This window comes from Trichomycterus rosablanca, chromosome 13 (assembly GCF_030014385.1).
Source record: "Trichomycterus rosablanca isolate fTriRos1 chromosome 13, fTriRos1.hap1, whole genome shotgun sequence".
NCBI classification, from domain to species: Eukaryota; Metazoa; Chordata; class Actinopteri; order Siluriformes; family Trichomycteridae; genus Trichomycterus; species Trichomycterus rosablanca.
The window spans coordinates 33,804,315-33,818,597 of record NC_086000.1 but is presented as its reverse complement, the minus strand read 5'-3'; the positions used below and the strand labels follow the sequence as shown (position 1 = coordinate 33,818,597).

General features: G+C 40.5%; 1 protein-coding gene across 1 annotated transcript in view; it reads left to right on the top strand.

Annotated features, from left to right (window-relative positions):
* adck1 (aarF domain containing kinase 1) overlaps positions 1 to 14,283 on the top strand; it is a 202,791-nt gene that overhangs the window by 181,590 nt on the left and 6,918 nt on the right. Inside the window, exon 9 of the mRNA XM_063007546.1 lies at positions 11,138 to 11,331. Coding sequence (XP_062863616.1) covers positions 11,138 to 11,331 — 194 coding nt within the window. The remainder of the gene's footprint in view (positions 1 to 11,137; positions 11,332 to 14,283) is intronic.

Here is a 14,283-nt window from a genome sequence, read left to right as displayed (position 1 = left end):
TAATATGACGTATGTATACAACACAAGGAATTTTATCGTTAAGTGCTTTGCTTGAACCAGCAACCCTCCAATTACTATTCCAGTTCCCTATCCGCTGCCCTTTACTTCTACTGTACTGTACTTCTAATAAACGGGCGGGCAGGCTGGTCTATATAGTATTGTCTACGGTTTTAGAATGGGATGTCCAAAAAGTTCCTGTTCAGGACTCACATACTTTTGACCACGTAGTGTAAATGTAAAGTTTAGTGGATTACAGACCAGATTTACTTACAGTTTTTCGAAACATCCTATGATTTAAATCTATAATTAACAAGCATGGACCGACCTCCCTAACCCTTCTTATGTTGCAGTCTTCAGTACACTTGATCCGTTACCCTGGGTCAAGACCACATTGTTTATTTATTATTATTTATTAAACCTTTGATCTTACTATAACATTAACATTTTTAACCATTAAACACTACTCTTGTCTTTGGTCATGTGCTCCTCAATATCTTTATATTTGAAATGTCTCTTGTATTTATTGTAGGTTCTCATATTTATTGTTCTGTTTTTTACTGTGTATATTGTGTTGTTTGCACTTGTGCTCTGTGTTGCACCCTGGTCCTGAAGGAACATTGTTTTATTTCATTATGTACTTGTATATGGCTGAAATGACAATAAAGCCTTTCTTGAAGTCCCACAGTGTACGTAAACATAGAAAAGGATTTTTGTTTTTAATTTTACTCACTCACTTTCTAAGCCGCTTTTTTAAACCAAGGTCTGGGGGGTGCTGGAGCCTATACCATTTACATTTACATTTTCAGCATTTAGCAGACGCTTTTATCCAAAGCGACTTACACAATGAGCAATTGAGGGTTAAGGGCCTTGCTCAGGGACCCAACAGTGGCAACTTGGTGGTGGCGGGGCTTGAACCGGCACCCTTCTGTTTACTAAACTAATACCTTAACCACTGAGCTATCACTGGCCCCAGCTATATACCAGCTCTTAATGGGTGCAAGGCACACAGAAACACGCTGGACAAAGTGCCAGTCCATCACAGTCACACACACACACATCTAAGGGCAATTTTTGTATCTCCAGTTCACCTCACTTGCACGTCTTTGGACTGTGGGAGGAAACCCACACAGACACGTGGAGAACATGCAAACCTTAGACAGAAAGGACCCGGACCGCCCCACTTGGGGATCACACCCAGGACCATCTTGCTGTGAGGCGACAGTGCTACCCACCGAGCCACCATGCCCCCCATATATTGATGTAATTTACTTTAAATGAACACATCTACAAACTATTTTTAATTTCCCTGTCGAATGTTGCAGTGGTGGCTTTCTTCTTCTTATAAAACAACATTCAATTATTAACAAAATCTTTTGTGCTTATCAATGAAAATCAGATAATATTTACATTAGAACGTAAAAACTCCCTAATTCCTGATGAGATCGCAATGTTGCACCACTGAATCACACCTTTATTAGCTATAAATCTTAAGTGTTCTCATACACCCATGCCCCTTATGCTCCTTTCATTAAAGATCAGCAAGTGGTGGGAGTTATCTAAAGCTAGCTGTTGTAACTAATCTAAATAAATATAACCTGCCTATTTAATGTTTCCTCCAGGAGCACATTATCATTGCACTTGTACAAATATTACCTACAGTTAAAGTAAAAAGCTGACATTTACTGCATTTTGCCCTACTGGTGCTTTTATCTAAAGTGACATACGACTATTTACATTTAGATTTTCAGCATTTAGCAGACACTGTTATCCAAAGCAACTTACAGCACTGTGACAGCATATTGTCTAAGCAATTAAGGGTTAAGGGCCTTGCTTAAGAGCCCAACAGTGGCAAGCTGGCAGTGGTGGGGCTTGAACTGGTGACCTTTTGAGTCCAGTTGCTTAAACACTATGCTACAACTGATCTACGATTATAAATCTAGATCTATAAATCTACAGTGTTCCCATACCCACATGCCCCCCATGCTCCTGTCACTTATTTAAATCATACTGTGCAGTGTAAAAGAGGCATTTCTGACCTTGTTTGGTAGCACCTTCTCACACTTTAAAACTTCCGAATCTCCTTGAGAAGTCTTTGTGCTCCAGACATTGTCACCTGTGCAGGTTCCTCCCGAATCTCAGCTGCATCCTCATTGTTTGCCTCACATCTGTTATCTGAAATTGAATTTGTCCTGAAATGGAAAAAGTAACTCCTGGGCTTTGAATGGGTGAGTGTAAAGTGAAAATAAAGCCCCGCAGGGACTGGGAAATGATGAATGGGAATTATAGGTTAACATGTTTTCTTCCTATTGTCCTGAGATTCATCTTCACCTAATACTTCAACATCAGAGCAGAAAATAACGTAATTTAGATCATTTTTATAGTGTATTGGATGACCTAAAATAGCAGCACTTATTAGTGGCATTAAACAGAAATATGTTATAAAGAAAATAGGAAAGTATTCAGGTACTATGTTAAAAAATTTACTCTAGCGAGAACACAATAACACGTTTGCACTGATTTAGTTTGTCATGCTTGTAGACAGAATGACTGAACGGAGGGACAGAAAGCCCACAGAAAAATATTTGCCATCATGACGGAACCACCCCGGATGAGCAAGCTGCCCCAGAGGTGGTGTAATGGCCCTTTTTTTTTTTTGCATTTTTCCCAATTTTCCTCCTCAATCTAGTCGTATCCAACTAACTACCCAACTGCATTACTCTTCCTCTCTACTGATGCTGATCCCCAGTTCTGATTGAGGAGAGTGAGACTGTCACACGCCCCCTCCAACACGTGTGCAGTAGCCGACTGCATCTTTTCACCTGCACGAGGCGAGTTCACATGCGGATCAGCTTTGTGTACAGACACACCCTTATCAATGCATTATTCCTTGACTTGACTGTGCATGTGCCATCAATCAGCCAGCAGAGGTCAAAATTGCATCAGTTATGAGGTCCCTATCTGGCTCCCCACCCTGTATGAACAACAGCCAATCGTTGTTTATGTAGCTGCCCAGCCCAGCCGGATGGCAGAGCTAAGTTCCAAAGTGATGGCCCTATTGAACCATGCTAGGCAAGTATTGCACTAGTTGATTCTTCAGCTGAATATGACTAGCAAGTTGATTCCTCTCTTCAACTATTATTTCCTTGTTTTCTTTCTCCTTTCAGTTTAGATCTTGGGAATAAGCATTCGGGATCCTGACTTCTAGGTCAGCTGATTGGTGAACTGAGTAGCTGGTTGGCTGACCATGGTCGTGGGTCCCACCTAGGGCTTTCCCTTTTGGGGATGTGGGACGCTTCAGAAAAAGTTTAAAAACCCTGTGTTAAGTCATGTTTATTCCCGTTGGTGAAGCTTCTCAAGTTCATTCAGCTGTTGTGGCTCTGTGAAAGGCCTGTGTGTGATAAATGCATATTGTTGGTACACTTGTTGGAATGACCCCCCCACTTGCATACCTGCCTTTCTGTTTATCTCAGAGGAAGAGCTTATTTTGGACGTCTCGTAGTCCTCACTGGTCATCACCGTGGATCATACTGGCTGCCCTGGAGCTGTGTTCACAAGAGACATGACCATATAAAAATTGACCATCCCAGCCATGCGCCAGTTTATTTTTTTTTATCTCTGAAAGCAAACCTCAGTGATGTGTGGGTCCATTCAGGCGACGTTTTTTCTGAAGTGCTTCTGAGTAATCAGTGCTGAGCCTCGGGGGCTTGTGGCTCGAGTACTCAGTTAAAACCATGAACTTAAGCTCTCGCTCTGTCTGACCAACTCCGCTCTTTTCATTCTCTTGACAGCTCTGGAAAAGTCTGAGTGTGCTGCTACAGCTAACTGTCAAAGGAACGGTCTGAAAATAGTCCTCCATCCCTGGGGGATGATGCAGGCAGTAAGCAGTTAAATTAAAGTAGCTCCGGCTCCCACATCCCGTTATAAGACTCCATCAGACCAGGCGGAAATCGCTGACACTGAATAACAGCGAGTAAAACAACCAACACTCAGAAATAAAGAGATCCCAGTTCATCTTGTTATATGGTGCTATGCTTCCTTAATGAGCTACATCTTCAGCTTCTTCCCTAAATTCAAGCCTAAATGAGCTACATCTTCTACATGGTCCTATAATAATAATGTTTTTATTAGGTACATCTTTAGGTTCTTCCATGAACTCATGCTGCATTAATGAGCTACATCTTTAGCTAATTGCATGGTCTTCTTATGTGTTTATAAGCTACGTCTTTAGCTTATTACATGGTTTTATAATGTGTTTATTATCTACATCTTTAGCCTCTTCCTCAAACTCATGCCTTAATAAGCTACATATTTAGCCTTTTGCATGGTCCTATGCTGCTCTAATAAGCTACCTCTTAGCTTGCTGCATTGACTTAGTCTGCCTTAATAAGCTACATCTTTACCTTGTTGCTTGGTTTTATAATGTGTTTATGAGCTACGTCTTTAGCTTGTTGTATGGTCCTATTCTGCCTTTATAAGCTACATCTTTAGCTTATTGCAAGTTCTTATGCTTACTTAATGAGCTACCCCTTTAGCTTCTTTAAAGAACTTATGCTGCCTTTAGCGAGCTACATCTTTAGCTTGTTGTATGGTCTTATTATGTCTTTATGAGCTACGTCTTTAGCTTATTGTTCTTATGCTTACTTAATGAGCTACCCCTGTAGCTTCTTCCTTGAACGGATGCTTCTGTAATGAGCTATGTCTTTAGCTTGTTGAATTGTCTTATGCTGACCTAATGAACTATGTCTTTAGCTTGTTGTGTGGTCTTATAAGGTGTTCAAAAGATACCTTTTTAGCTTGTTGTATGTTCCTTTGCTGCCTTAATGAGCTACATCTTTAGCTTGTAGCTTTAGCAAATTGTTATTGTGTTAACCTGATTAGAGACTAGGTGTCTGATTCTTAATTTCTATCCTGAACCCAATGATGTTGCCTTAATATTCATAGACATGGCAACCCTATTTATGAAGACTGTTCTTTAAGTGAGTGATTGTTCTCTCTTTGTTGATATTTTTTATTGAGAGCTATAAAACACCCCGGCGACTTTAGCAGCAAACTTTTCATAATGAATTTTCAAACGAGGAATTGAACCACCCAGTAAGCACATAAAGAAACTCACTCACTGTCTTAACCGATTATCCAATCAGGGTCGCAGGGGAGGGGGGGCGGGTTCAATGGGCGCAAGGCATACAGTAATACCCTGGACGGGGCGCCAGTCCATTGCAGGGCTGCATAAATACATACACACACACATACACACACACCCATTTACCTATAGGGCAATTCAGTGTCTCCAATTAACCTGACTGCTTGTTTTTGGACTGTGGGAGGAAACCAGAGCTCACACAGGAAACCCACGCAGAGACAGGGAGAACATGCAAACTCCGCACAGAGAGAACCCGGACCGCCCTGCCTGGGGATCAAACCCAGGACCTTAGCCACCCTACATAAAGAAACTTAAAATCTTTTTATTTACAGTTTCTTTTAAAAATGTAGTTTCTTATGTTTTACCATCACTTCATCCTGGTCAGGGCTGGGGTGAGTCCTCTCTCTTTTAAATTGCTGGGTGCAGTACAGTAACACACCACGGACAGGATGCCAGTCTATTGTGTGGCCTTGGCCACCACTTTCCACCCCTCCGACATAGCCAACTGTGTGTATGTAGATGCCTGACTGGCCGATATCACTGCTGGGGATTTGAACCCTGGATCCCAGCAATTCACTGCTGTGCCACCTGAGTTTCGCTAGAGATTATGTTTTTTGTTTTTTTTTCTTCAATATTTTGGGCGTATCAGGTATTAATTATACTTGGAGGGTAAAGACAAGCGACTCAATTTGCCCCTTTAGGCTGTTGGTGGCTCATTGGTAGACTAGAATACAAAAAAATATATAAATAAATAAATCACTCATAATACATTTACCTAAAAGGCAGAATATATGATGGAAGGCCTCGCTGATATCATCCACAAACCGATTTCTATTCACTGAGGCACAGCAGCATTTATTTGTGTTGAAAAAAGCAAAATCATTGCATAAATCTACAATAAGGAGGTGCATTACATTACAGTGGCTTTCAATCTGCTTTCATTTGAAGGGCAGAGAGAGCGAGGCAGGAAAGTGTGGAGCGGGACCGTCTCTCAGGCAAATGTCCTGGACTCAAATCAGTCGAGCCAAGCCAAAACAGATAAGGCATCAGTCCAGGACAAAACGCCATTCTGAACGGAGCACAAGCAACCAGACAGCTCATGATTCTCCATCTATTTGTTGGTTACTGCAGTACCATCTGATATCGAAGAACATGTGTTAGATGTTTGTTTTCCTTCCTAAAATCCCAGCCACCATGCCATGCTATGCCATGTAAATCAAATCCAAGAAACAGCAGAAGATTTAGCTCAGCCCCTAATCTCCCTCCTCTTCCTTCATTTTCAGGATGAAGAATTACAGATTATGAGATTAATCGAACAGAAACATGCAGATTGATTCCTAAGTCTACGATCTGGTGCAGCCATCAGTTATAAACGTGTAGCAAACAGATGGATTGGCAATCATCCGATTCATGAAAACAGCTCGATTTTTAGATAAAGTGCTCCTGCACGTCGGCAAAAGTATGTAGACATCACTCTTTATTACAGAGCTCAGATGTATCAGCCAAACCTAGGGTCTGTGGTAGCCTAGTGGGTAGAGCTTTTGGCTATCAGCTGAAAGGTTGAGAGTTCGAATCCCAGCTCAGCCATGCAGCCACTGTTGGGCCCTTGAGCAAGCCCCTTAATCCTCTTGGCTCCAGGGGTGCTGTACAATAGCTGACCCTGTGCTCTTACCCCAGCTTCCAAACAAGCCCAGCTATGTTAAGCTAATTTCAATCTGTTTTCATTAACCACTTTATCCTGGTCAGAGTTGCTGCAGGTAAATACTGGACACAAGGCAGGAAAACCTTGTACAGGGCGCCAATCCATTGTGGATCTCTGACACCCCATTTAGGCATAGTTACTCATGCCTTTGTAGACACCCGACTGGCCAATTGTACCAGCGTAGTTTGAACTCGGATCACAGAGGTAGTAGGTTGTGTTGTCACATTACAACAAGAAGGGCCTGGGTTTGATTCCCCAGCCGGGCAGCCAAGGTTCTTTCTGTGTGTTTGAGTTCTCCCTGTGTCCATGTGGGTTTCCTCTGGGTGCTCTGGTTTCCTCCCACAAGTCCAGATTGCCCTGTGTTTATGTGTGCCCTGTGATAGACAGGCAACTTGTATAGTATATGGATGGATAATTGGATGGATGAAGGGATATATGGATGGATGGATATATATATATATGAATGGATGAATGGATTGATGAATGGATGGATGGATATATGGATGAATGGATATATGGATGGATGGATGAAGGAATGGATATATGGATAGATGAATGGATGGATGAATGGATGGATATATGGATGGATGAATGGATATATGGATAGATGAATGGATGGATATATGGATGGATGAATGGATGGATGGATGAATGGATGGATATATGGATGGATGCATGAATGAATGGATATATGGATAGATGAATGGATGGATATATGGATGGATGAATGGATATATGGATAGATGAATGGATGGATATATGGATGGATGAATGAATGGATGAATGGATGGATATATGGATGGATGAATGGATATATGGATAGATGAATGGATGGATATATGGATGGATGGATATATGAATGGATGGATATATAGATATATGGATGGATGAATGGATATATGGATGGATGGATGGATGAATGGATGGATATATGGATGGATGGATGGATGGATATATGGATGGATATATAGATATATGGATGGATGAATGGATATATGGATAGATGAATGGATGGATATATGGATGGATGGATATATGGATGGATGAATGGATATATGGATAGATAAATGGATGGATGGATGAATGAATGGATGGATATATGGATATATGGATGGATGAATGGATATATGGATAGATAAATGGATGAATATATGGATGTATGAATGGATATATGAATGGATAAATGGATGGATGGATGGATGAATGGATGGATATATGGATGGATGAATGGATATATGGATTGATGGATAATGGATGGATGGATAAATGGATGGATGGATGGATATATGGATGGATAAATGGATATATGGATGGATGAATGGATATATGGATGGATGAATGGATATATGGATGGATGGATGGATATATGGATGGATGGATGAATATATGGATGGATATATGGATGGATAAATAGATATATGGATGGATGGATGGATGGATATATGGATGGATGGATATATGGATGGATGGATGAATGGATATATGGATGGATGGATGGATATATGGAAGGATGGATGAGTGGGTATATGCATGGATGAATGGATGGATATATGGATGGATGGATATATGGATGAATGGATATATGGATATATGGATGGATGAATGGATATATGGATAGATAAATGGATGGATATATGGATGTATGAATGGATATATGAATGGATAAATGGATGGATGGATGGATGAATGGATGGATATATGGATGGATGAATGGATATATGGATTGATGGATAATGGATGGATGGATATATGGATGGATAAATGGATGGATATATGGATGGATAAATGGATATATGGATGGATAAATGGATATATGGATGGATGAATGGATATATGGATGGATGGATGGATATATGGATGAATGGATGAATATATGGATGGATTTATGGATGGATAAATAGATATATGGATGGATGGATGGATATATGGATGGATGGATGAATGGATATATGGATGGATGGATGGATATATGGAAGGATGGATGAGTGGGTATATGCATGGATGAATGGATGGATATATGGATGAATGGATATATGGATAGATGAATGGATGGATATATGGATGGATGGATATATGGATGAATGGATGGATATATAGATATATGGATGGATGAATGGATGGATATATGGAAGGATGGATGAGTGGGTATATGGATGGATGGATGGATGGATGGATATATGGATGGATGAATGGATATATGGATAGATGAATGGATGGATATATGGTTGGATGGATATATGGATGGATATATAGATATATGGATGGATGAATGGATATATGGATGGATGAATGGATATATGGATAGATGAATGGATGGATATATGGATGGATGGATATATGGATGAATGGATGGATATATAGATATATGGATAAATGAATGGATATATGGATAGATGAATGGATGGATATATGGATGGATGGATATATGGATGGATGAATGGATGGATGGATGGATGAATGAATGGATGGATATATGGATATATGGATAGATAAATGGATGGCTATATGGATGGATGAATGGATATATGGATGGATAAATGGATGGATGGATATATGGATGGATGAATGGATGGATATATGAATGGATATATGGATTGATGGATAATGGATGGATGGATATATGGATGGATGAATGGATGGATATATGGATGGATGAATGGATGGATATATGAATGGATATATGGATTGATGGATAATGGATGGATGGATATATGGATGGATAAATGGATGGATGGATGGATGGATATATGGATGGATAAATGGATATATGGATGGATGGATGGATGGATGGATATATGGATGGATAAATGGATATATGGATGGATGAATATATGGATGGATAAATGGATGGATTGATATATGCATGGATAAATGGATATATGGATGGATGGATGGATGGATGGATATTTGGATGGATAAATGGATATATGGATGGATGAATATATGGATGGATAAATGGATGGATTGATATATGCATGGATAAATGGATATATGGATGGATGGATGAATGGATATATGGATGGATGGATATATGGATGGATGGATGAATGGATATATGGATGGATGGATGGATATATGGAAGGATGGATGAGTGTGTATATGGATGGATGGATGGATGAATGGATGGATGGATATATGGATGGATGAATGGGTATATGGATGAATGGATATATGGATGGATGAATGGATGGATGGATGAATGGATATATGGATGGATGGATGGATGAATGGATGAATAGATATATGGATGGATGGATGGATGGGTGGATATATGGATGGATGAATGGATATGTGTATAGATAAATTAATGAATGGATGGATGAATGGATGAATAGATATATGGATGGATGGATGGATGGATGAATGGATGAATAGATATATGGATGGATGGATGGATGGATGGATATATGGATGGATGGATGGATGGATGAATGGATGAATAGATATATGGATGGATGGATGGATGGATGAATAGATATATGGATGGATGGATGGATGGATGAATGGATGAATAGATATATGGATGGATGGATGGATATATGGATGGATGGATGAATGGATGAATAGATATATCGATGGATGGATGGATGGATGAATAGATATATGGATGGATGGATGGATGGATGAATGGATGAATAGATATATGGATGGATGGATGGATGAATAGATATATGGATGGATGGATGGATGGATGAATAGATATATGGATGGATGGATGAATGGATGAATAGATATATGGATGGATGGATGGATGGATGGATATATGGATGGATGAATGAATGGATGGATGGATGGATGGATATATGGATGAAGAGGCCAATCAATATAGAATTATTGTTTGAGGTTATTACAGACTTATAAATGAGCCCAGACATCACAAAACAGCTTCAACATCTCAAACATGCTTAGTTTTTTTTTTTTTTATATATATATGAAGGCATGTGACTTCACACTTCTGTTTATTTGTGTGTATGTCTGCCCTCTGATAGACAAACAACTTGGGGTGGTATGGGGTGTTACCCCTTTTCACCCAATGTATCAAACCCATGAAACCCTGACCACAATAAAGTAGTCTGTTAGGGTTAGAATGGATGGATGGATGGATGGATATATGGATGGATGGATGGATTATGAGCACAGACTTACCAAAACGTCACAAAATTGCTTCAACATCTCAAATGTGCTCAGTTTTTGGTTTTTGTGATTAGTTTATATCTGTATACTGTATATATGCATATGACTTTACATTTGTGTTAATTTGTGTGTGTGTGTTCATATGTGTGTATTCACCCCAGGATGTGGAGATCCGCACGAACGCAGCGCAGTACCTCCCTCAGATCAGCGAGCTGCTTAACAAAGTTCCTCGGCAGATGCTGCTGCTGCTGAAGACCAACGACCTGCTGCGGGGCATCGAGACCGTCCTGCAGGCTCGTGCCAGCTCCAGCTCCTTCCTCACCATGAGCCGCTGCTGCACCCGGGCACTCGCCAGGTACCACATACACACTGTTAAACGAGTAGTACCTACCCAAACTTACCCAAATTTTAACATATGAAAGGGTTTTTAAGCATGAACTGCTTGTTTAAAGTCCTGCTACGTCTCAATAAGGTTCAGGTCCAGATGTCAACTAGACTACCTCCCAATTGTATTTATTATTATTTTTATGAGTCATAAATAGACAAGCTAGTCTAGGAATAGATTTGCTCTTGTTCTTCAGGTTGTTCATATTATACATAACCTAATTGAGAATGTATGGTTTCATCAATAATGGCAGGTCATCTGGAGCCTAAAGCAAACCTATAACATTATACCACCAACACCATGTTTGACTGTTGGTGTGATGTTCTTATTGCATAAGGCCATGCCATTGTATGCCAAGTGTAATGGGACCCAAGTCTTCCAAAAACGGGGTGGATCCCCCCTTTTTTGCTGAGGCACCTGGTGTAGCCCTGTACCTGCAGTAATTAAAAATGTACCCAATTTCCAGGATGCTTAACCAATGTAGAACAGTACTGTGGTTGAAAAGCTTTAAACAGAAAGGGTAACGGGAAAATAAAAGTAGTGGCCAAAATAACAGAAACCAAGTACAAATGAAAGGCGAAAACATCTGGAGCCTGACGTGGATAGAATAGGGACAGAGCAGAAATGAAAATTGGTTGTCACAATATGGTGAGCTGCTCAGAGCGCCTACGACAACCTAGAACAAGCCGGGAATGATGCACAAACAGCACTCAACCTCACCAACTGGCAAAGCCCGTGTCCAGCGTGGATCCAATCATGAGGGCCGCTCTAGAATAGGGCCGTCACGCCACCTCTGGGGCAGCTCAGTCTTTCAGGGTGGTTGTGATTCAGTGGTTGTGCCACTACAATACCATAAGGCTTCGGGTTAGTCGGGGTGTTTTGCCAAATAAGAGTTAGCAGTTTTTTTCCCTTGCAGCTCATCCATAAATACTATGTTGACCACTATCTTTCTATTGGTTAATTGGTGGAATAATACTAGCTGATCATTTTAAAGCAAACGAGGTCTACGGTTTTATAGATGTTAGTCTGTGTTCCTTTGTGACTTTCTGAATAAGTCATTAATGCACTGTTGGAGGATTTTTTTATCCTAAACTATAGACTCTATAGTCCCAAAACTATAGAAATGTCTGTGTAAATTTTTAGACTGATATTTTAATAATATTTATTCTCAGCTGGTGACTTTTTTGGCAGTCTGTTGCTTGTTGAGATCCCTTTAGTCTACTTCACATCTCTAATGTATTCAGCTAAAGTTTTAAATGAACAGGGCGGCAGTATTAAAGCGTGAGTGTGTCTAGGCTGACTGAACACGATTATCTATAAAATAAAGTGGTTAATTGAGTAATTAGCTGGATTCACACAGGTCCAGTTTGTGTTTTTGCTTTCAATAAATGAACGACTGTCTTTGTGCACTGGTAGGTCAGCATTTACGATACTTATTAGGTTACAGATTTAAACCCCACCACTGCCAGGTTGTAATTGTTGTTTCCTTGAACAAGACACTTAATCGTCAACTACTAGGATTGTAATCAGACACAGTTTGCTTTGGCTAGAGTGTCCACTAAATGTTAAAAATTTAAATGGTCTTTTTTTTTTTTTTTTATCAAATTCATATTAAATATCTGAAACAAATGGTTGACAAATATTCAGGAATAAAAGGGAAAACAAAGGACAGATACTGTTTTATGGTTCTGTGTGCTCACATGTAATATCTTTATATAAATCATGAACATGCCATTCAATAATCTATCTACAGTGTATCACAAAAGTGAGTACACCCCTCACATTTCTGCAGATATTTAAGTATATCTTTTCATGGGACAACACTGACAAAATGACACTTTGACACAATGAAAAGTAGTCTGTGTGCAGCTTATATAACAGTGTAAATTTATTCTTCCCTCAAAATAACTCAATATACAGCCATTAATGTCTAAACCACCGGCAACAAAAGTGAGTACACCCCTTAGTGAAAGTTCCTGAAGTGTCAATATTTTGTGTGGCCACCATTATTTCCCAGAACTGCCTTAACTCTCCTGGGCATGGAGTTTACCAGAGCTTCACAGGTTGCCACTGGAATGCTTTTCCACTCCTCCATGATGACATCACGGAGCTGGCGGATATTCGAGACTTTGCGCTCCTCCACCTTCCGCTTGAGGATGCCCCAAAGATGTTCTATTGGGTTTAGGTCTGGAGACATGCTTGGCCAGTCCATCACCTTTACCCTCAGCCTCTTCAATAAAGCAGTGGTCGTCTTAGAGGTGTGTTTGGGGTCATTATCATGCTGGAACACTGCCCTGCGACCCAGTTTCCGGAGGGAGGGGATCATGCTCTGCTTCAGTATTTCACAGTGCATATTGGAGTTCATGTGTCCCTCAATGAAATGTAACTCCCCAACACCTGCTGCACTCATGCAGCCCCAGACCATGGCATTCCCACCACCATGCTTGACTGTAGGCATGACACACTTATCTTTGTACTCCTCACCTGATTGCCGCCACACATGCTTGAGACCATCTGAACCAAACAAATTAATCTTGGTCTCATCAGACCATAGGACATGGTTCCAGTAATCCAACTGTTTGCGGGCTTTCTTGTGTAGAGACTTCAGAAGAGGCTTCCTTCTGGGGTGACAGCCATGCAGACCAATTTGATGTAGTGTGCGGCGTATGGTCTAAGCACTGACAGGCTGACCTCCCACCTTTTCAATCTCTGCAGCAATGCTGACAGCACTCCTGCGCCTATCTTTCAAAGACAGCAGTTGGATGTGACGCTGAGCACGTGCACTCAGCTTCTTTGGACGACCAACGCGAGGTCTGTTCTGAGTGGACCCTGCTCTTTTAAAATGCTGGATGATCTTGGCCACTGTGCTGCAGCTCAGTTTCAAGGTGTTGGCAATCTTCTTGTAGCCTTGGCCATCTTCAT